Source organism: Bubalus kerabau, chromosome 21, assembly GCF_029407905.1.
Source record: "Bubalus kerabau isolate K-KA32 ecotype Philippines breed swamp buffalo chromosome 21, PCC_UOA_SB_1v2, whole genome shotgun sequence".
In the NCBI taxonomy this organism is placed as follows: domain Eukaryota; kingdom Metazoa; phylum Chordata; class Mammalia; order Artiodactyla; family Bovidae; genus Bubalus; species Bubalus kerabau.
Window position 1 is genome coordinate 7,443,308 of NC_073644.1, and position 26,122 is coordinate 7,469,429.

Genomic DNA, 26,122 nt, shown 5'->3' on the forward strand with positions numbered 1-26,122 from the left:
AGGCTCTGCTGCTTCTCTTTGGGCAGGCGGGGAGGCTGACAGAAGTTGCATTCCAGGCGACCTTCTTTGCTCTCACCAGGAACAGTCAGATAATTGACCTCTGCTGCAGGTTAATCGTCCTTCCCAAACTGAGCCGCCATCTGTGAGCCGGTGTCTATTAAATGACCACAGATGTCCTGTTAGCAGGTGGGAGCGGAGCCCTGGGACATGTGGCTGGGGAGGGGCCAGGATGAGACATTTGAGTTCTGGAGAAACAGCTGTGTGAGTGCAACCCGAGGCAGCATCTCTCAGGGCCACCAGCGTTCACAGGTGTGTGTGTACTGAGCCCTGCTAAGGCTCTGTCCCGAGGAGGAAGATGGTCTGGTTAGAGGGACACCTGCACATACAGGAAACTCAGTGACAAGCTTGCTAAGCAGTGAGAATCAACGGTGGGCCTTCCCCTGGCCCATCGTTCCCGATTTATCCGTGTTACTTGACTATGAGTCCATTAAGAATGACAGATTCTTGGGCCCTGTGATGAATTAAATGGTGCTCCCTAGTTGGGTACTCAACTGATAAGACTCATCCTCCCATCTTCCGTTCCAGAGACCCAGAGAGCCATCTATGTGTGTGTGTGTATTTGTGTGTGTTAATTGCTCAGTGGTGTCTGACTCTTCGCGACCCCATGGACCAGAGTCCTCCAGGCTCTTCTGTCCATGGGCTTCTCCAGTCAAGAATACTAGAGTGAGTTGCTACTTCCTTCTCCAGGGGATTTTCCTGACCCAGGGATCGAACCTGGGTCTCCTGCATTGCAGGCGGATTTTTTACCATCTGAGCCACCAAGGAAAGCCCAATATCCACCTGGCCTGATTTAAATCAGGAAGAAGGAACACAATTTGTAAGTCTCCGTTACAGTCTGTTAAGGAGCTAATAGGGAGCAGATGAGGAGCTGGAGGAGTGAGGTGGGGACTGGAGAGAGAAGAGGGGTGGAGAGTCAGAGAGTGATGGAGAGAAGGGAACACACTGAGCGGAAGAGTGTGGGGAAGCTGAGCTGTGATGGATTTAAGTGGGAGAGACCGCATCCCACTGTTCCCCTGGGGGCTGAGCTTCTGGGCGAAGATGCCTGGGTACTGGAGCGAGTGGGCCCTGTGTGCCCCTGCCCTGGGATTCCCAACCTCTACTCCTGTCTCTAGAACTCTGCAGGTGGCCTCTGCAGACAGAGGAGGGGTGCTGGCAGCTCAAGCCTGCAGCCACAGCAACCAAATCAAGACCACTTCAAGGACTGGAAGCAGTCAAGCCACAGGCTGCACTCCTCCCCACAGTCAGAGGGTACGGTGAGCCCTGCAAGCAAGGTGGCTGCCAGGTGGCATCACTCATGAGAAGCTTAGCAAATGTTCTGGCATGTCCTGGTTGCATAAATTTGAAATAAAATGCTACTGTTTGTCGTGTCCGACTCTGCGACCCCATGGACTGTAGCCCACCAGGCTCCTCTGTCCCTGGGATTCTCCAGGCAAGAATACTGGAGTGAGTTGCTATTTCCTTCTCCAGGGGATCTTTCCAACCCAGGGATGGAACCTGGGTCTCCTGCATTGCAGGCAGATTCTTTACCATCTGAACCAAATAAAATAAACCAGTATATTAATAATAATACTAACGATGATGCCGTCATGCTTGATAAAAAACAGAAATGAACATTTTATAACTGACATGAAAAAGAATAAACCTGTTACAATCCAGTTATTTGAAACTACTTGAAAAATGAAATATTTTGATGTATTTCATCCACTTTACATAACTATAGGTTAGATATAAGTAGCTATTAATGACCATGACATTTAGCTTAAAAGCTTGATGGTTTTTATCTGAATTGCTCCTAAGCAAAACTGGGAGCTTCCGCAGGCAGCCCATCACACACAGCGGCTTCTTGGAAAAAACGAACAGCTGGTCTTCATTGTCTGCGCCTCTTTGGTTCCTTGAGAAATCAACACACAGGCCTTCGTCTCCTCTGTAAGCAGGAATCTGCCGGCCCCACAGAGCACGTTTGTTTGGTAGCGTTTCCTCCTCTCTGAGACAATGGTGACAACTTTGCTTACATAGATGAACAGCCCCGTGTCTCCGCTCGCACGTGGCAGGAACAGCCGGTGAATGTGGGTAACGAGTTCTCATCACTGAGGCTCCCCTGGACTGGAGTGCCATTGCTGCCAAGTCACTTGGTTCTTCTCTTCCTCCACTGCTTTTGTCTTTTGCCTGTGACTTGATACATGACTCGATCATGGGATTCTCCAGGCAAGAATACTGGAATGGGTTGCCGTTTCCTTCTGCAGGGGATCTTCCCGACCCAGGACTGAAACCACCTCTCCTGCACTGCAGGCGGATTCTTGACCACTGAGCCACCAGGGAAGCCTGTGATGCTGCCACATGTACCAAATATAAGGTGCAATACACGCCCCAGTGGATACTAGTTGCCAGAAATAAAGCCAGGATCTCTAGCTGATGAATTTGACCATTTCAACTAATATTCCACTTTGGCATGCTTCCTTTTAGTATTATTTTGAAAATTCCTTAGATCTTCAGTCCATGGAATGGATACATGCAAAATATCTAATGAGGTCTTTGCATTGCTGTTAACTGTTTTTAACAAAAGTTCCCCATAAATTCCATGAAAAGGGGAAAGGACAGGAAGAAGAGGAGAGGCATTTTGCAACTTACCAGAGATCTTAGTAATGATGACTGTAAACAGAAGCACTGACTAATCCTTTCCTAGGTTGGGTGGGGCATCTGGAAACAGGATTTAGTGGAAGAGGAGCAGATGCCTCAGCAGGTCCTTGTGGTGTCAGGGGAAGCGGGGGGCACCTTTCTTAGAAGCTCTGTGTATATCACTGACTGCCCCAGCATCAGATGCCTCACGGTGAAAAGACAGACCCAGAGTATCTGGTTAATGCGAATGGTTATTCTGAGCTGTTTATGTTGGGAGTTTTTGAGTAAACGTGTTAGTCACTCAGCCTTGTCCGACTCTGCCACCCCATGGACTGTAGCCTGCCAGGCTCCTCTGTTCATGGGGATTCTCCAGGCAAGAATACTGGAGTGGATAGCCATGCTCTCCTCCAGGGGATCTTCCCCACCCAGGGATTGAACCCAGGTCTCTTGCACTGCTGGTGGATTCTTTACTGTCTGAGCCACCAAAATAGTCACACCATTTTCACTGCAGTCAAAGAAATATTTTACCATGAAAAAATTCTTTTTTCCCAAAAGTGCACAAAACTCTTTAGGGTCAAATCAATAGACATGTATCAAAGCATTTACTGTGCTTCCACTATCTCTATGATCAAAATATTAATTTTTTTCTTTGCATTTTGTTACATAGGACTTCCCTGATAACTTGGTAAAGAATCCACCTCAATGCAGGAGATCCTGGTTCGATTCCTGGGTTGGGAAGATCCACTGGAGAAGGGATAGGCTACCCACTCCAGTATTCTTGGGCTTCCCTTGTGGCTCAGCTGGTAAAGAATCTGCCTGCAATGTGGGAGACCTGGGTTTTTTTTTTTTGTTGTTGCATATGAAGTCTTTTTACAAGCTGGTTGTTCTTTTGCTGCAAAACCATCTTTTGCTGATGTATGTGTGTGTGTGTGTGTGTGTGTGTATGTATTCTGAAGAGCAGTATTCATGTTTTCCTTTTTCCAAGCCTGCTCCTACAGAACTTTCAACCTTCCAGAGGCATTAGACGCACATTATTTTGGTTGTGATTTTGTTTTACTAACCCATGAATGCTTTCAGCTGTGACAATACTGCATCCGTAATTTTCAGTCTTCTATTTCTTAGAGCCGGCACGCTAAGACTTCAGCAGCTTTTAAAGTCAGCTTCTGAGAACTATGCTGTCTGTGTTTTAGAAGTATGTCTAGATGTTTCTAAGGCTCAGTCATGTCTCTTTGAAACCCCATGGACTGTGGCATGCCAGGCTTTCCTGTCCATCACCAACTCTCAGAGCTTGCTCAAACTCATGTCCATTGAGTCGGTGATGCCATCTAACCATCTCATCCTCTGTCGTCCCCTTCTCCTCTCACCTTCAATCTTTCCCAGCATCAGGTCTTTTCCAATAAGTCAGTTCTTCTCATCAGGTGGCCAAAATATTGGAGCTTCAGCTTCAGCATCGGTCCTTCCGATGATTATTCGGCACTGATTTCCTTTAGGATGGACTGGATGGATTTCCTTGCAGTCCAAGGGACTCTCAAGAGTCTTCTCCAACACCATAATTCAAAACCATCAATTCTTCAGTGCTCACTTTCTTTATGGTCCAACTCTCACATCCATACATGACTACTGGAAAAACCATAGCTTTCACTAGATGGACCTTTGTGGGTGAAGTAATGTCTTTGCTTTTTAACATGCTGTCTAAGTTTGTCATAGCTTCTTCCAAGGAGCAAGCATCTTTTAATTTCATGGCTGCAGTCACCATCTGCACTGATTTTGGAGCCCAAGAAAATAAAGCCTCTCACTGTTTCCATTGTTTCCCCATCTATTTGCCATGAAGTGATGGGATCGGATGTCATGATCTGAATTTTTTGAATGTTGAATTTTAAGCCAGCTTTTTCATTCTCCTCTTTCACTTCCATCAACAGGCTCTTTAGTTTCTCTTCACTTTCTGCCATAAGGGTGGTGTCATCTGCATATCTGAGGTTACTGATATTTCTTCCAGCAATCTTGATTCCAGCCTGTGCTTTATCCAGTCCAGGACTTTGCACGATGTACTCTGCATATAAGTTAAATAAGCAAGGTGATAATATACAGCCTTCATGTACTCCTTTCTCAATTGAACATCTTATTAGTTTCAATTTTATTTCACAGATTTTATACAACATAAAAAAGCATTGAATACTGAACTTTATTTTATTACATGGTGTAAAACTTTTAATAACAAAAATTTATCATAAAAGATGTTAAGTAGAGCAGAAACTCTGTCTGTGACCATTAATGCAAAGATTTAATATAAAGTATGCTCTATTTCATGATTTTTCACTCTACGAGAAAATCTCTAATTCAGTTTGTCTAAATGTAACAACGACCCAGTAGCCTTCACTTTTATAAGCTTTACTCCCTCCTGTTTTATTCAAAACAGAGGCTGGCGGAGGGCTGTGATGATCAGAGCCTGCCACACTCCTCAGGAAACACAAGCTTGCTTGTTCTTCTGATTGTCTCAGGACCGATTATCTTCAATGACAATAGTTCTAGAATAGGGTTCAAGTTCTACAAATATATACCGAAATTCATATTCACCACTTTCTGGGTTCTGGAAAAAAACAAAAACATAAACGAAAGAGCATCAAGGCTGTGCTTTCCCCTCGGCACGTCCCGTGAGTCCGGGTTCGGGACTCACCCACACGGCTCACCTCCTTCACTTCAAGGTGCACGGTTCCCTGCTTCCCAGGCTCCGAGCCCTGGATGTAGAACTTCACTCGCATGTGCTTCAGCCCGTCTTTCATGTATTCAATAAAGCTGTCAAGAAAATGAAAGGACACAAGCCTGACTTCCTCTCACTTAAGCCTCTCCCACTAGCCCCCCGGCTCCCGGCTGATCCGATACCTAACGTGCTGCCTTCGGCCTCGCCGTGTCGCCTCCCCGTAGCCTTTGACGGGCTCGCCGAAGACACTGATGACCTAGAGCACACAGACCAGGCCTGCTCCGTCAGGGTTACGGTTTTTTAAAGCTTCCTGGAAAAACACTTTCTGACAAACCAAGCGACCCCACGAACTGCAGCACGCCAGGTTCCCCTGCCCTTCATTATCTCCCAGAGTTCACTCTAATTAATGTCTGTTGAACATTTTTAGCAACATTTACCCAATGGTGTCTGATACTAAAACTTATGAGAGCAAAATGATACTTTAGTCACTAAACACACATATAAAAAAAAATGACCCTATTTAAAGCAAACCAGATTGAGGGGTAGGAAAGCATTATTCCTAATGGGAAAACTCAATGAAGTGGAAATGAAATTTTCACTGAACTGAAAATGCAAATACTTTGGAATATTTTCATAAAATACAAATTTGATATGAAAGTAAAACAAATATTGCTTCAACTCTGGAAATATTTAGTTTGTTTGTTGAGTGTCTTCACTCAACAGTATCAGAATTTTCAGACATAAAGAAAAAGAAGTAATAGGTAAGATGAGACATATTAAAGAACTATGTAACAATAGTAACTATGAAACAAATGGGACAATTCTTCAAATAACTCACTACAATAGATTAAACATGTCAGTATCAGAACATTAGAATTTTCTGTTTTTCAATCAGTCACAGTGCCTGGCAAAGAATAGGCCCCTAATAAATGCTGACAAAATCAAGTTGTTAAAGTTTAATTATTCTTTGTAGAGCTCGTTCAGGCAGCAAATTAAGTTATGAGCTTGAAAACATTCCGCTCCGCATTTATTCAGGGAAGTTCTCTTTTGTTCCAAATGCTGAGGATCACTGAACGGCTAGTTTGTGAACAACGTAGCAACTCTTCATCTCTTCCAACATTTAACTACGTGACTGGTCATATTTATCATGGTAGTGTGTAAAGCGTATCTTTTCAGGTAGAATTAGGTTTCCCAGGAACTACAGTGGGAACTTCCTTATTCCCTGCTGAGTTTCACTCAGAGTGGCATCTCCCCCACAGCTCTCAGATCGCCCAAGTTCAGTATGAAGGAAAGACGTCAGAGACCGTTAGCTCCCGAGGCTTCTGTCCCGCCAGGACTAGACACTGATGGAGCATATGGAGGCGGTGCCCAGGGAAACCCAGGGCAGGGCATGGATGCTGACAGGATGTACGCTGACAGCGTCTGCAGGTTCGAAACCTTCCCGCTCTCCCCAGGGACCGTCTCTTTGTTATTACTCCTTGGTCTATATGAGAAACGGCCCTGCGATTTATGATGCTATGTGCCATATTCTTTCAAAGTACAAGACTTAAGCTTTAAATGAATTAGATTTTTCAATGCTGAAGCTTTGCACCCAGGGAGTAAGAAATCTGGGCCTTCACAGGCTACACTGGCTTTCTCTCTGTGACTGGAAAGCCCTATGGAAAACTTCCTTCTCGATGGGATCCTTTAAAAAAAAAAATTAACGCGGTTTTTCTGTGCCTGCCTACTTCTGGGGTGTGGTTCAGGCAGGCTGTGCTTAAGACATAAGATCTGGAATCAGACAAACTTGGACTAGGTTCTGGCTCTCCCTCTTACCAGGCTTCCCTCCTGACTCAGAAGGTAAAGAATCTGCCTACAAATGTGGGAGACCCAGGGCTTGATCCCTGAGTCAGGAAGATCCCCTGCAGGAGGGCATGGCAACCCACTCTAGGATTCTTGCCTGGAGAATCCGCTGGACAGAGGAGCCTGGCAGGGTACAGTCCATGGGGTCGCAAGGGGTCAGACACGACTAAGAGACTAACACGCTCACTTTCTCCCTCTTACTGGCTTGGTCATCTTAGCTTTGTTAATTTACTCTCTTTAAATGTCAGTGTTCTTCTGCATGCAGGAGAGAGACTGAGCGCTTAGAGCCTGGGCAGAGTGTGTGGTGTGCACGATGCTCTCAGTAAGCTCCAACAATTCCCACTATGACCATGAGGTCATGGATCAGGTTTTTAAAAAGACTGGACACTTACTGCATGAGTTTAACATGCTGATATAGTCTAAGCTTTTACAATTAGAATTGAAATGTCCCTGTATGGACCTCTGGGTGCTGCCCGTAAATCAAAGCATTTCAAATAGCAAACAAGGAGCTAATAACATAATCAAAACCTAACCATTCCGAATTATTACATAAATTTCACCAGTCTTGGAACCACTATGTGACTTCTGCCCACCATTCCCCCGGTCACCCCAACGTTTTTTCCTTCCTATTGTCCGAGTCTGTATAACTCAGCCTTGAAGACTAACCTCGGGATGTGATCTGCACTTTTCTAGGGCTTTCCCATATATCTTATTCGGACTAGATGAAGAAAAAAGTTCTCTGAAGATCGTGTAAAACAAGCCACCTGAAAATCACAGAAAAAGGAGATCTAGCAAAACAAGAACGAGACAAATGGAAAGTGAAAAAGACATTCAGGAGGTTTATACTTGCTGTGATTTCAACCTGTAATGGTGATTCCAATAAGCACCACTATTAAGTAGGTAAAATCTCTTCCGGCTTCTTTCACTGTAAAGAGAAAATACCCCGGTTACATGTGTGCCAGACATGAGCTGGATGCTCTGGGCTTCAGGATCTCTAGCAGGTGAGATGTGGGTTTGGGACACGGGAGGGGTCAGCACGTGTTCTGGAGCAGCTGCTGTCAAATCTGCGCATTGGAATCACCTGCAGAGTTATTTGGAAAGAGCCACAGCCGACTCTGGGAGCAGGGCTGAGGAGTTGGTACTTTAGGTACTTGATCTTAATGCCTCCTTACTGTCTAAGATGAGGAAATCTTTTGATCCAGTTCCTCTGAACCCTCCCACATGAAGTGGCAGCTCACGCCTCCCAGTTAAAGGCTAGCTCTTCCTCCTGCTTGAAGACCTGGTGGGGGCTTCCACCTTGCAAGACACATGTTCCTGCCAGGGTACAACGTAACTGGAAGGAAGGTGGAAACGGGCCACCCCAGCCCTGAAGCAGCTGGAGGCCCCACCAGCAGAGCCAGCTATATCCCAAGGGAGATGGGAATGGGCGCAAAATACAGACCGGGACGAATGGGAGCTGACTGATCAGCACTCTCCGATCAAACACTGAAGTCTGACAAGCAGCCTGGGAGCTGGTGCACAGCTCGGCTCGTGCTTGGAAAGATGGAGCGAGCGGGGTCCACATTAAGTTAAGTAAAATGACAGGACTGCCGCGGTGAACTGTGGGTGTGCGCGAGTGGGCGTCAGTCACCAAGGGCGGCTGTCCCGAGGGAGGGCCTGGAAAACACTGCTCACCAGCTGCTCTGACAGCCCTGGGGACGGCCCAGCACTGAAGCCAGGGGGGAACAGTCGTGACAACGAACAGCTCGGTTTTTGGACCTGAACCGCTCTTCACTCCTGGCATTCATTTACCGAAGGATGGCCAACTCCATCAGGAGGCACTTGCACAAGAATAAGATTCCCCTGGTCCTTCACCAGAGCCCCTCGGCCATTAACTTGGTGACCCTATGCTGGAAAAGGGGACACTTCAAGGTCCGCTGGACAGAGTCTAAGCTGACATCAATAACCTAAGGAGTCTCTACGGTCCCTCTGTTAAGTACCTGTGGTGGCTATGTAATAAAGAGCCTGGCATGTAAGAGGGTCACAGCTGGGTGGACTTACCAGACGGTCATTTCCCTGATTTTTAAAGTATAACTGGAACAGCTATACTCAGTCATCAGCAACAACAGTCCCTAAACTAGGTCCTTTGAGGTGCATTGCCCACCATACCATAATGAGTAAAGTCCAATGGAAGCCTCTAAAACTGCCTCCCACTAATCAAAATAGTAAATAAAAAACAGCACTGCAGCTAAGGGCCATATGTCAGAGACAGCGCTATTCTTAGAGGCTAAAGACAGGTGTGGTTGTCCTAAGAGGTACTGGCATGGCTATTAGGAAACTGAGATTAGAAATACTTACACTCAATTTTTAGTTGCGTGAAACCGGGGAAATTAGCCTTATACATACTACTGAGTCCTGTCTGAAAAAGTAAACGGTGAAATTCGAATGAGATGAAGTAACACCTGGGAAATCTACTTGTCTGTTACAAAACATTAAACAACGGTTTTATAAGCTCTCTCCACACCAAACTAATAAAAGTTGAGAAAAATCTTACAGGTGTAATTCAGCAAAGTTGCATCAAAATCAAGCGTCAAATGTGAGTTCTCAAATCTGGGAAGAAAATTGTAGGCCTATCTTCTCTGCTTCTGAACTGCCTTCAACGGTTCTACCTTTTAATTTGCGTCTACCGTTTATTCTCGGTTCTTAACTTATATAAAGGGCACTGGCAGCTCCCGTCACGTTTGCTGAGACTGATCGCTACACGGAATCCCCTTTACCTTTCTGTGACGTTGAGAGGACGGTTTCCCCACCCTGACTCCTGTGCACAGACACTTGCTTGCTGCCGTCCTCCTTCGCGCTCTGGGGGCTCCGTACTTGCGTCCAGATGGATCTCTGGGTGACTCCCCAAATACACCTAGGTCGCGCCGTTGTGTTGTGCTCTTGCAGCCCGCATCCCCACCTGGGCTCAGTTTGCGAGCAAGCTCTGTGAGGCACGGTGTGTGGCAGAAACCATGGCTTCCCGGGGCACCCATGCAGCCTCTCCGTGCACCGCACAGCTCTCAGGAGAGTGCAGATCATGCTCCCGGAAGGCCGCCCCGCTCAGGGAAGACGCCAGCTGTGAAGAGCAGACCCTCGCGACCTGCCACACACCCGGCCGGACGCGGGCTCGAGCGCTCGCGTCCACACCGGTGACGCTGCACGGACGTGCTCGGCAAAAACGTTAGCTCCAACTGCGTCAATCAAGACAGAACGTCTCCCGAAAGGAGCTGACGCCCACTTTCCCTTCTCTTCGGCTCTCCTTTCACTGGACTGAAAATACTTGGATTCCTTTCTCTGCTGACATTCACCTGATCTCCGGTAGGCCCCTTGCAAAGGACCTGGAAGACCGCTAGGAGTCCTGGGAGTGGTAGTTCGAGGGCGGCATTCCTCCCGGAACTGCCGCGGCGCGGGACGCTCAAAGACTACATCTCCCACAGTGCAAGGCAGCCGGGACGCGCGCCGACGCCTTGGGGTCTCCCACACGCCCCTGCACGGACGCCGCGCGGCTCGGCTGGGCAGGAAGGAGGGGCTTTGTTGGTGGCGGGCGGGATTGGAGCCCCTGGCGCTGCGTACTTCAGGAACTTGCAAAAACCAAGTTCGCGGTTACAAACCGCCTATCCCGATGTCCCTCTAGAAGGGGCCGTGACAACTGGGGAATTCTCGGTCTAACTGTGGCCCTGCTGTTGCCTCTGGGCAGACGATGTAGCCTTTTCGTTTGGTGTTCTTAAACAGTCGGGCAGGAAGTAGCCCAGACTACCCCAGAGCCAGCAGGTGGGGAGGGCGAAGCCGCCTCAGCCCGCGTGGGAGCACAAAGTCCAAGTTGTGTCCTCGCCGCCGCCAGGCGTCCTCGGCGTCCGCGCGGAAGCCGGCTGACAGGCGGAGTTGTCCTCGGCCCCTCCCCGCACAGCACCGCTGCGCACGCGCCAGCGTCGAGGGGGCGTGGCCCGGGGTGGTGCGACGGCCCGGAGGAGGAGCGTCGGCGCTGGGTATCCATGGCGATCGGACGCGGCCGGCTCCTGCAGCTGCAATGGCAATGCCTTTTGGCGCGGCCCCCGCCGCTTGGCTGCTTTGGCTCAGCTTTGGGGAGCCCCGGGGCTGCTGCGGGGCGCGCAGGGTTCAGGTGACTCTCCGGGGGGTGGGGTGGCGTGGGGGCGGGCGCCCGGGAGCCCCGACGGGAGCAGCCCCTCACTCCCCTGCCTCCCTTTCTCTTTCTTTTCATTGATTCCGACCTGTTTGCGCGGGAAAGGTCTGGAAGGACGGAGAGAGAAAGTGTCTAAAACTTGGAAGCGTGGGGTAAGCTCAAGTCACGGTACAAGTCGAGGAGCTTCACTGGAATATTCTGTCTCCTCGGTTCATTCAGTTAGTGGGCCTTGGGGGTACGGGGGCGTGCGAGCCCCTAGACCTGGAGCAGCCCTCGCGGAGAGCCGCCGCGTGGACGCGCCCACCTGCGGGGGCAGGTGCGAATCTCCGCGCTCCCGCTCCCCTCCAAAGCGTGTTCCCGAAGTTATTTCCTAATTCTGGGGCCGGGTTTTTGTCTTTTTTATGACTTTAGAAAAGTCGATTCTACTTATAAAAACATATCAATTTTCTCTCCTGCACCCAGTTCATGAACGGAGGACTCAGCCCCTAACCAGGTAACGCTGTTAGGCAGATTGGTCTGGGAGCTGCACCTCCGCTATCACGGCCAGGTTGGCGATTCTGAGCAGACCCTGGGGGGATGCCTTCTGTTAATAGACAGACACCCCTCGGTGCTCGCTCCCTGATTCTCTTCTGCAGTCTTCCTGTCCAAGCGGAGGAGGGTGTGTGTATGTGTGTTGTTGTTGTTCTGGTGACAGGGGGCTCGTCTTTGCTCCAGTTCTCTCGGGGTACCCTGCGCCTGAAGGGTGGTCCTCTTCTGCAGTCACAGAAGGAGATTGGAGGAGTGAGGTCAGGAAGGGGCAGGGCGCAGGAGGCGGCAACTGCTTTCCAAAAGGAACTTCAGCTTAACTCCAAGGACAGTGGCTCACTTCACAGAGTGAGTGGCCCAGGTGTCGGAGGAAGTATCCCTGGTGCTGTCTGCATGTCTTATTACATCCCTTTCTTTCATCCTGAGCTGTTCCTAGCTCTGGACCGGTCTTCCCAGTTAGATTGCAAGGTGGAGGAATAGCTAAGGACCGTTTGCATTCTTGAAGACTCTTTTTGCTTGTAGATCTCGATTTATGGATATAGAAAGTCTGCCATATTATGCCTTCTAATAAACCAGATGTTTGTGTTTAAGCATAGAAAAGGATTCTGTTACTAAGCAGTGACTAACACTACACGACTACTACTCACCAGCTCAACTACTAAAGGTATATTTTTCTCCCCTGAATCTCCAGGACTGTGTCCCGTGTCCATCCTGCCGGAATCCATTACCCCGTTTACCCTAGTTTTAGAAGCAGGGCCCCCGTCCCTAGGTATTACAGTGATAGTTGGTTCTTGAGAATAGCTGTAAACGCTCTACATGTCACAAGCCTCGTGACAAAGTGGTGACAGTGCCTGCAAAATTTCTATTATGTAGGAAAGAAAGGCAGGAATTTAAAGTAGGAAGATTGAACTTTAAAATCAATTTGCCACTGTTAATAAAATTAGTCTTTATATATAAGGTTCTGTTAGTGGGAAGCAGGATGATTGTTACATGATAATCTCTTACTTTGTAAGTTGAGTGAATGTGTTGAAATGATGTAATTAGAATGCCTGTAATTATGCCTGGCATGGAAGTGTGCATGGCAGTCTGTGATATATACTCATACTCACTTTATTGGTGGTATATAAATTCTTTTTGGTCAACAAAAGTCAGATCTTAAGAATGGTTATAGTCTAAGTAGGTGGTTATTTTTAATGTCTCGAGGCAGAAAAAATTAGATTTTAACAAAGAATCACACAAAGTGTTTAATATGTTTAAATCTTTTTAACACAAAATATGAATTTGTATAAATAAATATCTTAAACTGTAAGAATATCACAGAAAGCTGTCAAGTTGGCTTAATTTCTGCTTGGTCTAATTTCTTTGATTTATCAGATATTAAGAATCAGGCCCAGAAAGTAGGTTTTTAAAATACTGAACTTAATTCACAGCAATCAGGTAGAGTTTGTCACTTGGAAAAAAAATTGGTTTTAAACTAAATGTCATCTTACTAGTTATAAAGCTTAATACGCACTGCTTAACTTTGTAGCCATACAGAGCTTCATGACATGCATGGGACTTCCTGTTGGTGAACTGTGTAGCCCTGAAGAATGTGCAGTTAGTTTATTTTATGGAGAAATGCAGATGTGCTCTCAATGGTGCCAAAGTCCAAAACGATAAGATGTATGGTGACACAGACGTCACTTAATTACCTCATCAGAGCCTCAGTCTTCAGCTCTGGCAATGAGGGGCTCAGGAGATCTAGTTTAATCATGGAAAAACAAAACAGGAACAAATAAATAGGCTGTACTTTTCGAACAGATATGAGCTAGTGGGCAGGGAATTCCCTCTTGACCTGGAACACTAGTGTAACAATTTTGGGGAACAATGTTAAAGACGTTTTGAGCTTTCTGCAGGGTGTGCTCGGAGGACCTGGAGCCCAGAGTGCCTGGGGGCCTTAGGGAGCGAAGGCTCCAGCTGAAAGGCTGTTTGCTGTGATAGCTGTGCTCCCAGACCTCCCGTGTGTGGGGTTCTTAGTTTTGAGATGAGAACAACAGCCCTCCCTTACAATTCATTACATTTTCAGTACACAGGAAGTATTAGAGGGTACACTGTTCTCTCCAGTCTTCCAAGTTCTATTTAAAAACAAGCACCACCAAAAACTCTATAATCCCCAATCTTGTGAATCAGATGTATTACCAGTTAATACCTTGTTATCTTTCCTGGCAGACTGCTTTTCTTTGTGTGTGTGTGTGTTTGGTTTTTTCCTCTGAAGAGAGAAATACAAACATAAGATTTTGTAATGTGTGCTGATAGAATGTGCATTTTCGATCGATGTTATTAATTTAGAAAATATTTATTGAATGCCTTCTTCATGCTGGGGGTGTTGTGGGTGCTGAAGAATAGGCAGTGAGCAGACCTCATGCAGAAGCCCTGCCAGCACAGCCCTTCCACCCCAGTGCGGTGGGTGAGCGAAAAGTGTGATTTCTGGTGATGCGTGCTAAGGAAAAAAATGGGGGGAGCACCGTGTGTGTGAAGTACAGATTGGAGTTTAGAGGGCATGGCCGGAAGATCTCGGTGAGACGGTGATGTTTGAGAGTCGGACACGACTGAGCAACCTAGCAGGTACACACTGTATGTAGGAGGTGAGGAAGCAGGCCGTGCAGACGCTGTGAACTTGTTCTTATGCAAACACTTCCACCTATGTTGCAACTGTCCATTTTAACTGGCTGAATGTTGCTTACTTTATGGAGGCCATGGGAAAGAGCTGATCCTGTACTGTTTCCAGGGGCTTCTTCCCTGGTGGCTCAGCGGTGAAGAACCCACCTGCCAGTCCAGGAGATTCGGGTTTGATCCCGGGGTCAGGAAGATCCCCTGGAGAAAGGAATGGCAACCCACTCCAGTGTTCTTACCTGGAGAATTCCATGGACAGAGGAGCCTGGTGGGTCACAAGAGTTGCACACGACTTAACGACTAAACAGCAACAACCACATACTGTTTCTAGTACTTTTCCCAGTGTAGGCAACTTTGAGATGCATGTTCCTGAGTGAACCCTTTGGGCTTTTTTTTTTTTTTTTTGCCTTGGGATATATTTCTAGACCTGAAGTTCTTGGCTTAAAAAAATACCTGTCTTTGAAGGATTTCGATATATACTAGGACTTGACTTTCCCTGCCCTTGGCACCAATCTGTGCTACACTAGTGAAGGAGGATGCCTGCCCGTCTGCAGCCAGGCCACCCTTGTCATCGTTTATTTGGTCTTTGCCAGTTTGCTAGATTGAAACTGATGGGTAGATCTTTTAATTTACTTTTCTTCGGTTTTCTTGGAAAGGCCTAGGGTGATCGTTTTGATTTTTTTTTTCATCTTTTGATTGAAGAAATACATAATGGCAAAAAGCTGTTACCAATTTACTAATGGTTCTAAACAAATTTGTATTTGATCAGCCACAGCAGTATTCGTTTAAGTTATAAAATAGTATCTATCTGTGAGAGACGCTCCTCAGTCATCAGTCAATAGTATCTACCTGTGTACAGACTCACAGACTTCTGGGCACACTTGTGTAGGGGTCTAACGGTAACTCATTGAGGACTGGATAGATATTGTTATTAAATGGAAGAGTAAAAAAAAATCCTTCAAAGCTTAGGTAAGCTCAGAAACCTTTGTCTCCTTAAGATGTTTTCTTTGTATAAGTAGCACAGGTCATCTAGAGTTTGCAGGATTGGTTAGCTGCTTAAAATAAGGAATGCTTTAAAAAACTGTGTGTGTAGTGTTGAATTGTGTATTGTGCCCCCTTCTCCCATTCTTCCCAAGTTCATGTCTACCCAGAACCTGAGGATCGGCCTTTATTTGGAATTAGGGTCTCTGCGGATGTCATTAGCTAGGATGAGGTCATGCTGGATCAGTGTGGGTCCTAAACTGAACGCAACTGCTGCTGTGTAGGAAGACACACACACCGAGGGAAGGCCGCCTTGTCAGGAGGGAGCAGAGGTTGTGGTTAGCTTAGCTGCCACAAGTCAGAGAGCACGGAGGACTTCAGCGCCATCAGAAGCTGGAAGAGGCAGGACAAGTCGGTCCTGGAGCCTGGGGAGGGAGCCTGGCCCTCCCCGCACCTTGGTTTTCCTGTTTGGCCCCTAGGTCTGTGAGACAATGCGTTTCTGTTGTTTGAAGCCACCCTGGATCAAGGTACTGTAAGGCACGTTTGCACAGTCTCTTCTGACTCTACGGCCCCCTGGACTGTGGCCCGCCAGGCTCCTCTGTCCATGGGATTTCCCAGGCAAGGATACTGGGTGGGGCGGGTGGGAGTTGCCACTTACTTCGCCAGAGGATCTTCCCAACTCTGGTCTAAACGATGTCTCCTGCATGGCAGGCAGATCTTTGCCTCTGAGCCACCCGGGAAGCCCACTTTGTTAAGGCAGCCCTAGGAAATTAAGACAATTAGGAAATTGTCTTTTACCTCTGGTTGGCAGTATAGCAAGATCAGTGGACTTGAAGCTTGTTGGCTATGGAAATCTTTGCTTAAACAAAAATGTCAGTAGAAGTATAAAAATTACTGCCCAGGAGGGATTCTCTGACTAAAAGGGGAGAGGGCATTGCAGAGCTTTCCAAACGAGCATCTCGCCCTGCCCTATCCCACACTGCGTCTCTGCACTCTTCCCTGACTTGGCCAGGAAGTCAGGGAAGATGAAGAGCACCCGAGTGCCTTCTGCTGCGTGAAGCCGGGATGGAGGGGCAGCAGGATCTGGACGGTACTCTGCCTCTCCTGGGTTGAGATGCCAGCGCACAGAGGGTCACAGTGTTTCCTGAGGGCCTGCCATGTGCCAGCCAGTATGCTCATTTGTGAAGAGAAAAATCTAGCAAGGGAAGAGAAACTCGTGCTCTGGCTGCTTGGAAGCACCTGGGGGATCATCAGGCTGTTTGAGCGCTTGCTGGCATGTCCATCCTGGCATGTGTGTCTCCACGGCAGGCACCAGGGGATGCCAAGTCTATGGGCAGCACTGTCCCTAAGCCTCCTGAGAGCAGGCTGTGTTCACGGTCAAGGGCCATCTTCCGTCTAGATCTGTTCATATGGACTTCATTCTTTTGCTCCCAGAGAGACTATTGCCCTGACTTCCAAGTTCTTGGGGTCCCCTCCCTTTGCCCCCCAATCATCGTGCATATCTGGTAGGAAAAATGGGATGGGGTGATTAAACTGGTGGTGAACAGAGTGTATCCTCAGAGCCATAGGGTTGGTGAGCCAAGCATGTGGATACTGCGTGCTCTAGGTTCTGGTCGATTCTGAAATGGTGTGCTGGCTGGGAGGGTCAGTGATCGCTGTGTGTGGCGCAGGGTGGGGGTCAGGTGTGTGGAGGGCAGGTAAGGAAGCAGGTTCCAGATCGCCCCAGCAGAAGCGGCATGTCCACCGGGAGGTGTGCGCTTGCTGGCTTTCTGGGTGTCTCAGGTCCCTGCCCAGCTGCTGTTGAGAATAGCTGGTCTTGAGGGGTGCCTGTAGTGAACATTGATTTTAGCGGGTGGGTGTTTGGTCCTCCTGCGGCTGTGACTGCGGGAGCCAGAACTGGAACCGCTCGTTAGCCCTCCAAGATGGGCAAACCTGAAGACTGTGCCAGATCCAGTTCAGGATTTTAAGTGTTTTTTTTTTAAACTGTACTGATGTTTACTGTTTTTCTATTGTGTTATTTAAACTGGACAGTTAACACATTTTATCTTTTCCCTTTTTGTTTCCATTCAGTACTCTTTTTTTTTAATGTATTTATTTTTGATTGAAGGATATTTGCTTCACTGTTTCCACTAAGTTCTTTCTGTAGCACCTTTTGGTTTGCTGATGGTTTATAAGACGCAGCAGAGTCAGCCCAGCCTTCAGGTTTGCTCAGGACACTGAATGTCTAACTGCTCCCCCGCCCCCCAACCCCACCGCCTTCTGTAGACGAAGTTTCACAGCGAGTCGGAGTGTATGAGTCCTTTCTGTTTCGCAGAGGGGGACAGCTCACCTTTGTAATTAGCGTTTTCCACGTCTGCTTTCAGAACGAGGCCAGGTGCCATGTTGCCCGCAGGCCCCACTGCCCTGAGTCTCCATGCCCGGCAGGACAAGGTGTGCAGAAGGCCCAGCGCAGGCTGCTCTGCGTCCCTGGACAGGTAAGGGGCGAGGTGCTCTGCCGCAGCTCAGGGCTGCAAGGGCGGCGTTATTAGAGAAAGTTTAGTGCCGGATACACCAGGTTGCTATTTTGAGCTCTCTAAGAATAGACGTGTGTGGGGAGAATGTACAGCGTGGAGAGCTGGCTATGAGTCATCACAGCCTGTCGCCGTCATCATCAGACTAGTTTCATGAAGCCGAACTTGTAAAAGTGACAAGTGCATTTAATTTTCCTTTTTTAAAAATGTTCTTCACAATTATTCACTTTCCACTTGGTAAAGACCCTTGAGAAAGGAGAAAGAAGATTAAATTGTGTCCTTTGGAGAGCTCAGGAGGTCTCTGACCTACTTGGCTTTCAGGATTTGGGGCACCCTTTTCTGTCATGTCAGGTTCCGTTCTGTGACCCTCAACAGCAAGATCTGTAGAAACGGACAAAGATATTTGCTATTTGAAATTGATGCTGAATGCCTGTGGCTTCGCACCTCACTCACGTCTCTGGGGCAGCGGCTGTGCGCTCAGTGTTGAGTGCAGTCCTGGAAAGTCGGCACCACCGGGGACGTCTTACAGGGCGGGGAAGGAGCTCGCCTAGTCCACGTGCTACAGAACGCGGATTCGCACATAAAGCCTGAGTCTAAGTTTTGGACTTTTAATATCGCATTGTAACTACAATGTCCACACTTGTACTATGTTTTTAAAAAGAAAGGAAAAGCCAAAAAAGAAAGATTTAACTAAGGACATGAATTTAAACTTAAAACCATACACTCTGGGAATTTTGTCGTTGTTCATTCACTCTGTCATGTCTGATTCTCTGCAATCCCATGAACTGCAGCACGCCAGTCTCCATGTCCTTCACTATCTCCTGGAATTTGCTCAAACTCATGTCCATTGAGTTGGTGATGCCATCCAACCATCTCATCCTCTGTCATCCCCTTCTCCTCCTGCCTTCAATCTTTCCCAGCATCAGGGTCTTTTCCAACGAGTAGGCTCTTTGCATTAGGCAGCCAAAGTATTGGAGCTTCAGCATCAGTCCTTCCAATTCAGGATTGATTTCCTTTAGGATTGACTGGTGTCATGTTGTTCTCCAAGGCACTCTCAAGAGTTGTCTTCTTATTCTTCTCTGGGAATAGACTCGTCATACAATAATCTGATAGGAGAACTAGAACGAATATCGCTTTAGCTGATCTATCCATGGATACCCGAGGGCCTTCTCTGAACCAAACGCTCTGCTTGGGGAAGGAGGCAGTTGGTGAGCCACTCACGTGTTCTCATGAGGCTTCCAGTCCTGTGGAGGACCCAGATTGAAACAAGGAGTGGATTATAAATTGGGGTACGTGCTGTCCAGAAAGCAAATGGACTCTTTAATCCAGATTAGTAGGGCAGGATGGTCAGGCAAAGACGTCTCTTGAGGAGCTGACATTTAAGCTGAGAACTGAACACAGAGACGACAGGGCCTGGGGAAGAGCCTCCAGAGACGGGCACGCAGTGAGGCAGTGGGCGGGGGGCCTGCACGTGCTGCCGGAGCCAGGTGCTGGGGGCGGGGGCGAGGGAGGCAGCCCGAAGGCCCAGGGGAGGGGCGGGCCTTGTTCTCCCTGTGGGCCTTTACACTCAGAGGTGCGACACCGTCTGCTTTCTGACATTGCCTTGTTTGCGTCTCTGCCCGTGTCCCTGCTACTCAACGAGGGGAGAGGGAGAGACACCGGCAGAGCCAAGATGGGAGCCCTGGGACTCTTGCACAGAAAGGGCCACTTGCATTGGCAGATGAACGGCTAGGTGTTTTCTGGAAGCTGCTCTGACTCCTCTCTTCCCCCCGCCCCCCAGTTTGCCCTCAGAGGTCCTGCTGAAGATCCTGTCCTACCTGGATGCGGCGGCCCTGCTGTGCGCCGGGTGCGTGAACAGACGCTTCTATCACCTGGCCAACGACAAGTAAGGAGACCGCACGTTGCTGGCGTGTCCAGTGGCATTTTGATGGAAGTTGTGAAAACTAGCGAGAGCTTCTGAGCCATTTTTGAGAATGTAGAAGGATTTCGAGAGTGGTTTCAGACTTATGTCTCCTGGGTGAAGTTTTCAAAGGTTTGCCCTTCCGCATTTTAGGAAAGGGATACTCTTTGCGTGAACTGGAAAAGGTCCTGCTTGTTCTTGATGAAGCTGTTGGAGAAAGTGGCGTCAGGTCTGTTGTCTGGGAGGACTCGCTCTCCCCCAGAGTTGGGCAGGCTTCCCCACAGCCTGCAGCACCGCCGTGGGACCTGCCCTAACCCGCCCTGCTGGGCCTTGTGGAGCAGACCCCGCAGGAAGACAAGGGAGGGGCTCCCCGAAACCCGCCTGCCGTGGGACGTGCTTGGTGCAGGGGCGTGAGGGGAGGGCAGGGAGGACAGAGCGTGCCCAGGGAGCCTCTGCCCCGGGGAAGAGGCCCGCAGAGCCCCTGGGCTGGTAGGGGGTCCATGGGAAGAGGGGTGAAACCCCTTCTTCTGTGCTGTCGCTGTGATCTCTGTAGGCGGCTCAGAACGTTGTCTCCAGGGTGAGAAGTGGGCTCCGCCCAGCTTCTGGCAAGCGTTGTGGGGTCTTGGCTGTGACGTCCCTCTGTCTTCAACATCAGAAGGTCAGACGGGTGTTGGTCCCACACAGAAACCCCATGTCAACCAGGGCAGAGAGCATGACGGAGGGGAATGTGGATTTCAGGAGTGGTTTACTCGGTGAGGGGGTGGAGAGGGACGGGGGAGGGCTGTGGTATGTAGACACAGCTGCACAGCGCTCCTCAGTGCGGGGCCCACAACAGCTGCATCAGAGCCAGCGGGGAAGGCGAAAAAAGTATCGGACCCCTGGTATACATTTCTGCAGATTTAAATTCTGTGTTCTAGAATCTGTGTTAAAAATCTTTCCAGCCACGTTCTCATAATAAGAAGGGGACATATGTCATTCTCTGGTTGGTCAGGGTGGTTTTTTTATCTGTTAACTTAAAAAACATATTTCCTGTATGAGAAAATACGTGTCTGTGTCAGTATATATGCATAGTGTCAGTTCCTGAGATAGCTCGAGAATGAATGGAAAGCAAGTTTTGTGTGTCTCTCCCTTAGTGACCCTCAGAGATGAAGACATTCACTGAAGCAAAGAGCAGTGAGGCATTTTTCAAGGAAGGGGTTGACTAAATGACCAGAGTTGTAGCTTCTTGGGAATTCTTACTTAATTCAAGGACAGAACTGAGACTATTCAGATAAAGTGCTGCTGCTGCTAAGTACTAAGCCGTAAGTTTCTTAGGCTCTGTCCCCTCGGTCCAAGGCCCACGGGGTGCAGGCCCTGGGCTCTCAGCAGCCTGGGAGCCTCAGCTGTGGTTAGATTCTTTGCACTTCTGTTGTCGGTTATCTGTCCATCCCACTTTCTTGGAAGTGGTTGTGCTGTAAAAATCTGAGCTTCCTCTGAAGTTAACCCTCGTGTTTGATCTCTTTATGGAGGAGAGTCTTAGTGGGATAAGTTGAATTATATTCTTAAGAGTTACAGTCTGATTTCACAGCCAGACTTCATGAAACAACTTCATGTTAACAAGTGAATAGGTAAACCATGAATGTTCCTGAGAAGTTGGTGGTACTTTCTGAGCCTTGTTTGAAGAGAAGACAGGAGCCGTCCCGTGGCAAGTCACACTGTTGACCTACGGGGAGATGCGTCACGAGGGTGGGGTCTCCCTTTGCCCCTGTTGTGCGGGGCGCTGTCCCCCCCACCTGCATGGGGCAGCCCTCGGCATGAGCCCCGGGGCTCTGCAGTGTGGTGGGGGGTCACAGGGAAGCCTGGATCGGGGCTGAACCTGGTTCTCTCCAGTCCTCTGGGAAACACTGTTTATCAGAATGTTAAATTGGCCCCATTTCTTGACCAACCTGATGGAATTCTTCTATGCATGGCTCATAGTCAGATAGCTCTTGCCCTTCAGTCTGCTCTAGCTTTTTAACCAGGTTGGGCATTTTGTGATCAAGAAATGAATGTTTTTGGGTTTACGGACTGTCTAAAAGCCTCTTAAGCTTGACCTTTGTGTTTTATAAATAATGAAGTGGAACAATATGCATAATATTGAATATTTTAATTGTGTAGGATGTTTTTTATTCTCTTGAGGCTCCACCGATGGTGAATTAAGTGAGATAATGTGTGTGAAAGTGTAGAGTGGTACCTGTGACCAGCCAAGGGTGTGACGTCACTGCCCGGCCCCTCACGCCCCTCCCCGGGCCTGTGTTCTGTAGTTTGTGAGCGCTGGAGCTTGTGGAAAATAGAACGAGCCGCAGTTCCTGTGGTGCGGGGGTGGGAAGTTTGGGGTTCAGTGGAGATCTTGTTGAAGTAGAAGAACACTGAAGTGGAGTAACCTGAGTAAATCAGAAGAAAGCACGAACAGGCATTTATGCAAAGGGAGTTTTCAGAAGCAAGCATCTTCTCAAGGGATTTTGCTGAAAGAGCTCAGATTACCTGGATGTTCTCAACTGATCATTATTTTGTATCTGTTAGTCCATGTACGAAAGCCTGTAAAATTTTGAGCTGAAACATGAATACTTTAAGACAGAAACCTTGGAGTGAAATGATTTTGTGAGGGGAGAAATGACTAGAAAAACTCATTCTAGAAAGCGATGTTGGTAGTGGGTAGGGGTCTGACTGCTGGCTTGTTTGCTGGGAAGTCCTGTAGCGAGAGTGTTGGAGGATCGCTCTTACTACGCTGTCTGAAAAGGCTGACCCCTCCAGACCTTCCCCTCCAGAAGTCTTGCCTCTCAGGCCTCCTGCAGATCATCCTTTTTTGCATTCATTAGAAATGAGGAGACAGGAATTAGTCAATAATTATGTAAATTTCGCCCTTCACACCAGGAAACCCTCTGTTAACTCCTGCCTTAGTTTCCCTCCGGAGTGCCTTTCCTTCCTGATGGAGAGTTTTGGTGAGGGGAATCCCCAGCTTAGCCCATAACACTGCTCCACTCCTGTGACGCCCGGCCCTTTGCCTCCTCTGGGTCGGAGTGGTGTTGGAATTCCAGCGCCCCGGCTGGTGGGCGCTCTGGGTGTGGATATGATTGTTGGAGCCTATGTCTCCGTGCTGCTGAGAGTCAGGGACAGGCAGGGGTTGAGGCTGTGAGGATTCGGTGGTGGTTCTGTCACCAGTGAACACAGACCAGGGCCGGGCACCTTGCAGCTGGGCCTCAGTCACATCGTCTGTGCAGTGGGGACAGTCATAGCCACCACCTCCTGGGTTTGCTGGAAGGGCGAAGTGAGTGCGTGCCTGCCAAGTGCTGAAGTGTGCTCAGGGCTAGTGCTCCGAAATGTTAGCTGCTGTTAGGTGTTATTAACCGTCTTCAGTTTTTCCTCTTTGTGCAAGCAGTCCACGTTCATTGTTAAAAAATCAGAAACATGTCAGTCACCATCAGCGTTTCTCTCTCTGTGTGTGTACATATGTGTGTATGCATAAAACTGCTTTCTGATCTTTTCAAAGACACGCATGATATAAGCTAGGAAGTCACACTGTGCACCCTTCTTGCTCTCTCCTATGTTAGGCCTGTTCGATTATTGGTGTGAGAGGGCAGCTCTTATTTGGGATGACACCAGGGTAACTCGAGGCTGCTCGTCTCCCTCGACCCTGGGAAGCACGCTTTTCCTGTTAGTGTGTGTCTCTGGGGCTGGTGAATCTAAAGCACTAACCTTCATGTCGACACTTGAACAGCTGTGAACGTTTAGCTTGACTTGGTCATGAAAATAAGTAGGTAACAGTTATTTGATTAGCTGTTAAATCACGTAAAGCTGTTGTGTGATTGTTCTCTAACATTTGTCGCAGGTGCATGGCAGTGTCTCTTCGTTAATGCGTTTGTTTCCTCTCCTCCCCCAGTTTTATTTGGATCAGAATCTACTCAACTGCCTTTTCACCTAGAAGATCTCATTGGAGAGTTGATCCGGCAGAGAAGACAGACTTGTCCATGAACTTACTGTCAGCGGGGGATAAAGAAGCTGGATATTGGAAGAAAGAGTATCTTACAAAACAGATAGCGTCTGTAAAGGCGGCTCTAGCGCGGGTTCTCAAACCTCTGCACCCCCACACAGGCCTCCCGGTGAAGACCAAGGAGGCCCTTAGGTAGGCCTCGCGTCAGCCTGAGCCCCGAGTACCGTGCATACAGGTCCCACGCACAGCTTACACAGGGAGGGACTGTTGGATGTTTTCTGGTTTTGTGTACCTGTGAAATGAATGGTATTTTCCACCCCATACGTATGGTCCAAAGGTTTTATGAGGCCTGGCAGTCGGCTCTAATGAAGCGGGAGATTCAGGGCCCTGCTGAGTGGGCAGAGCCTTGGCCGTCTTCACCTGTGTGTCGCTGGCTCCTGGCACAGAGCAGCAGTTCCACGGGTGTTTGTGAGGTGAGGGGGTAGGTCCCGAGAGAGAGCTGCTACGGCCTGAAAACTCAGGTCAGGCGTGTGCTAGGAGCTTGGGCTTCTAGGGTTCCAGGTGCTTTAGAGATAACAGGAGGCAGACCTTCTCGCCCGCTCTTCTGTCTTCAGAGTGTCTGGCCTGGGCTGGGTGATCATCCTGAGAGGAGCCGATGGGCGAGAGTACACCATGGAGCACGCCGACCTCTCCATCAACGACTCCTCAGTCACTGTCGTCTGGTATGGCAAGGACTGGCCGCCTCTGGCCACGCTGTCCACCCTGGACCTGTGTGGGGCGACGCCGGTGTTCATGGGCCAGTCCAGAACCCCCAGCAGGATCAGGTGCGTGCTGCCGGGGGAGGCCGTGTCACGTGGAACGACACTTGGCCTGCCTTTTGTCATTAAAAAGTGTCAGTGGTCTATCTTGATCTGATTGCATCGTCAGGCCTTCTCTTTCATTCTGGATTACTGTCGAATAGGAAAAGAAGGGGCTTATCGCATCCATAAGCTCGTTGCTGTTTAGTTGCTCAGTTGTGTCCGACTCTGCGATCCCATGGACTGTAGTTCCCCAGGCTCCTCTGTCTGTGGGGTGTTCCAGGCAAGAATACTGGGGTGGGTTGCCTTTTCTTTCTCCCGGGGATCTTCCCGACCCAGGGATTGAACCTACATCTTTTACGTTGGCAGGAAGGTTCTTTTCCACTGAGCCATCAGGGAAGCCCTGTCTTTGGCTTAGGGAATGGTTTTTTCGTGACAATTTCCTGGATGATAGGTGGCTGACTCAGTTTTTTAGTTTTAACAGCACTTTAACACAGAGACATATAAAACGATTATATTTTCCTTCTTTAGTAAATGATACAGTAATCATGGTTTACGCGTTAGATCGTAGGGTCACTGTTTTATGTGCTTTTCTGTTGAACGCGCTCGTCGTGTCACCTTGTGCAGACGGCTCGCTGTTCCAAGCCTCCACGTGCGCATCCGTGGCACGGGGTGCGGCTGGCTGTGATGCAGCGTTCAGTGTGCGTGGCTGCTGTGAAAGCGCAGAATTTCACCGTCCAGTGCGAACATCGGGTCTTACTGCTGCACCTACATCAGGTCTTATGTGTCTTATTGCTGGTGCGTATTGAGTAATAATATTAATATTATTATTATTTTTAGTAATAATATTAATAATATTATTATTATTCCGTTGTGAGGTAGCTGTGCCCTGGGTTCACACTCATTCTTAGGCTTTTGGTTTTCCCAAGAACTCGGTCGTGCTGACTTTTCTCAGCTGGATGTTGTCATGTGTGGCTTCCCGAGCTCCTGGCTGTACGTGTGTGGCAGTGCAGAGGTGGCGGCTGCCTTCTCTGGCGCCGCTTTCTCCCCCGCCCCCAGCCCCTCTGACCTCGCAGTGCACTGCTCTCGCCGCCCTTCGAGCCGCAGCCCCACCACGGGCTCCTCTCCCAGCCCCTGCCGCGGAAGGTGTTGAGGTCTCACTGCAGCATCTGCCTTCTGCTCAGTAGAACTGCCTTCTTTCCTGGTGTCCCTGGACAAAGAGACGATTTTGCAGTTTGCAGCCGAGCCGCTCATCTGTGGTCCTGCTTCTGGCACTGGCTCTCTGAGGGCTGTTCCCGTGGTCACTGGTCCGGTTCTCATGCTGTGACCGTAGGGGTGTCGTATTCCTAGTGCTCGTGAGTCCAGGTTTCATTGTATTCCGAAAATATTCTTACTACTGTGAAGGAAAACATTGGCATCACTTCCCCTGGGTA

General features: G+C 48.7%; 2 protein-coding genes across 6 annotated transcripts in view; one reads left to right on the forward strand and one right to left on the reverse strand.

Annotated features, from left to right (window-relative positions):
• Nucleotides 1–4,839: 4,839 nt before the first annotated feature.
• TIMM21 (translocase of inner mitochondrial membrane 21) lies at nt 4,840–10,754 on the reverse strand. Of its 2 annotated transcripts, XM_055558980.1 has the most exons (7): nt 9,973–10,754; nt 9,554–9,614; nt 8,079–8,141; nt 7,883–7,980; nt 5,557–5,630; nt 5,364–5,469; nt 4,840–5,263 (listed from the first exon to the last, which is right to left on the reverse strand). In XM_055558980.1, the coding sequence occupies exons 1-7, from the start codon at nt 10,225–10,227 to the stop codon at nt 5,171–5,173; spliced, it is 750 nt and encodes a 249-aa protein (XP_055414955.1). In that variant the 5' UTR covers nt 10,228–10,754; the 3' UTR covers nt 4,840–5,170. The 2 variants fall into 2 exon arrangements, with proteins under 2 accessions (XP_055414955.1, XP_055414956.1); XM_055558981.1 differs by lacking the exon at nt 9,554–9,614.
• Nucleotides 10,755–10,823: 69 nt separating this feature from the next.
• Nucleotides 10,824–26,122, forward strand: part of FBXO15 (F-box protein 15) — a 37,333-nt gene continuing 22,034 nt past the window's right edge. The window contains exons 1-5 of one of the 4 annotated variants that reach the window (XM_055558979.1): nt 10,824–11,354; nt 17,897–18,007; nt 19,824–19,928; nt 23,842–24,084; nt 24,507–24,716. In XM_055558979.1, the coding sequence (XP_055414954.1) occupies nt 11,227–11,354; nt 17,897–18,007; nt 19,824–19,928; nt 23,842–24,084; nt 24,507–24,716 (797 nt within the window). In that variant the 5' untranslated portion in view covers nt 10,824–11,226. Of the gene's footprint in view, nt 11,355–11,761; nt 11,869–17,896; nt 18,008–19,823; nt 19,929–23,841; nt 24,085–24,506; nt 24,717–26,122 lie in introns of those variants that run through there. The other 3 variants (XM_055558975.1, XM_055558977.1, XM_055558978.1) reach the window with 3 other exon arrangements.

Excerpts from the sequence above, each read along its gene's own strand:
- TIMM21 (XM_055558980.1), bottom strand. The coding sequence starts at position 10,227 with ATGGGTGCCCCGGGAAGCCATGGTTTCTGCCACACACCGTGCCTCACA. Across the intron at positions 9,615-9,972 it reads CCTCTCAACGTCACAGAAAG|ACAGGACTCAGTAGTATGTA; the intron begins GTAAAGGGGATT and ends TTACTTTTTCAG. Across the intron at positions 8,142-9,553 it reads CACGCAACTAAAAATTGAGT|TGAAAGAAGCCGGAAGAGAT; the intron begins GTAAGTATTTCT and ends TTCTCTTTACAG.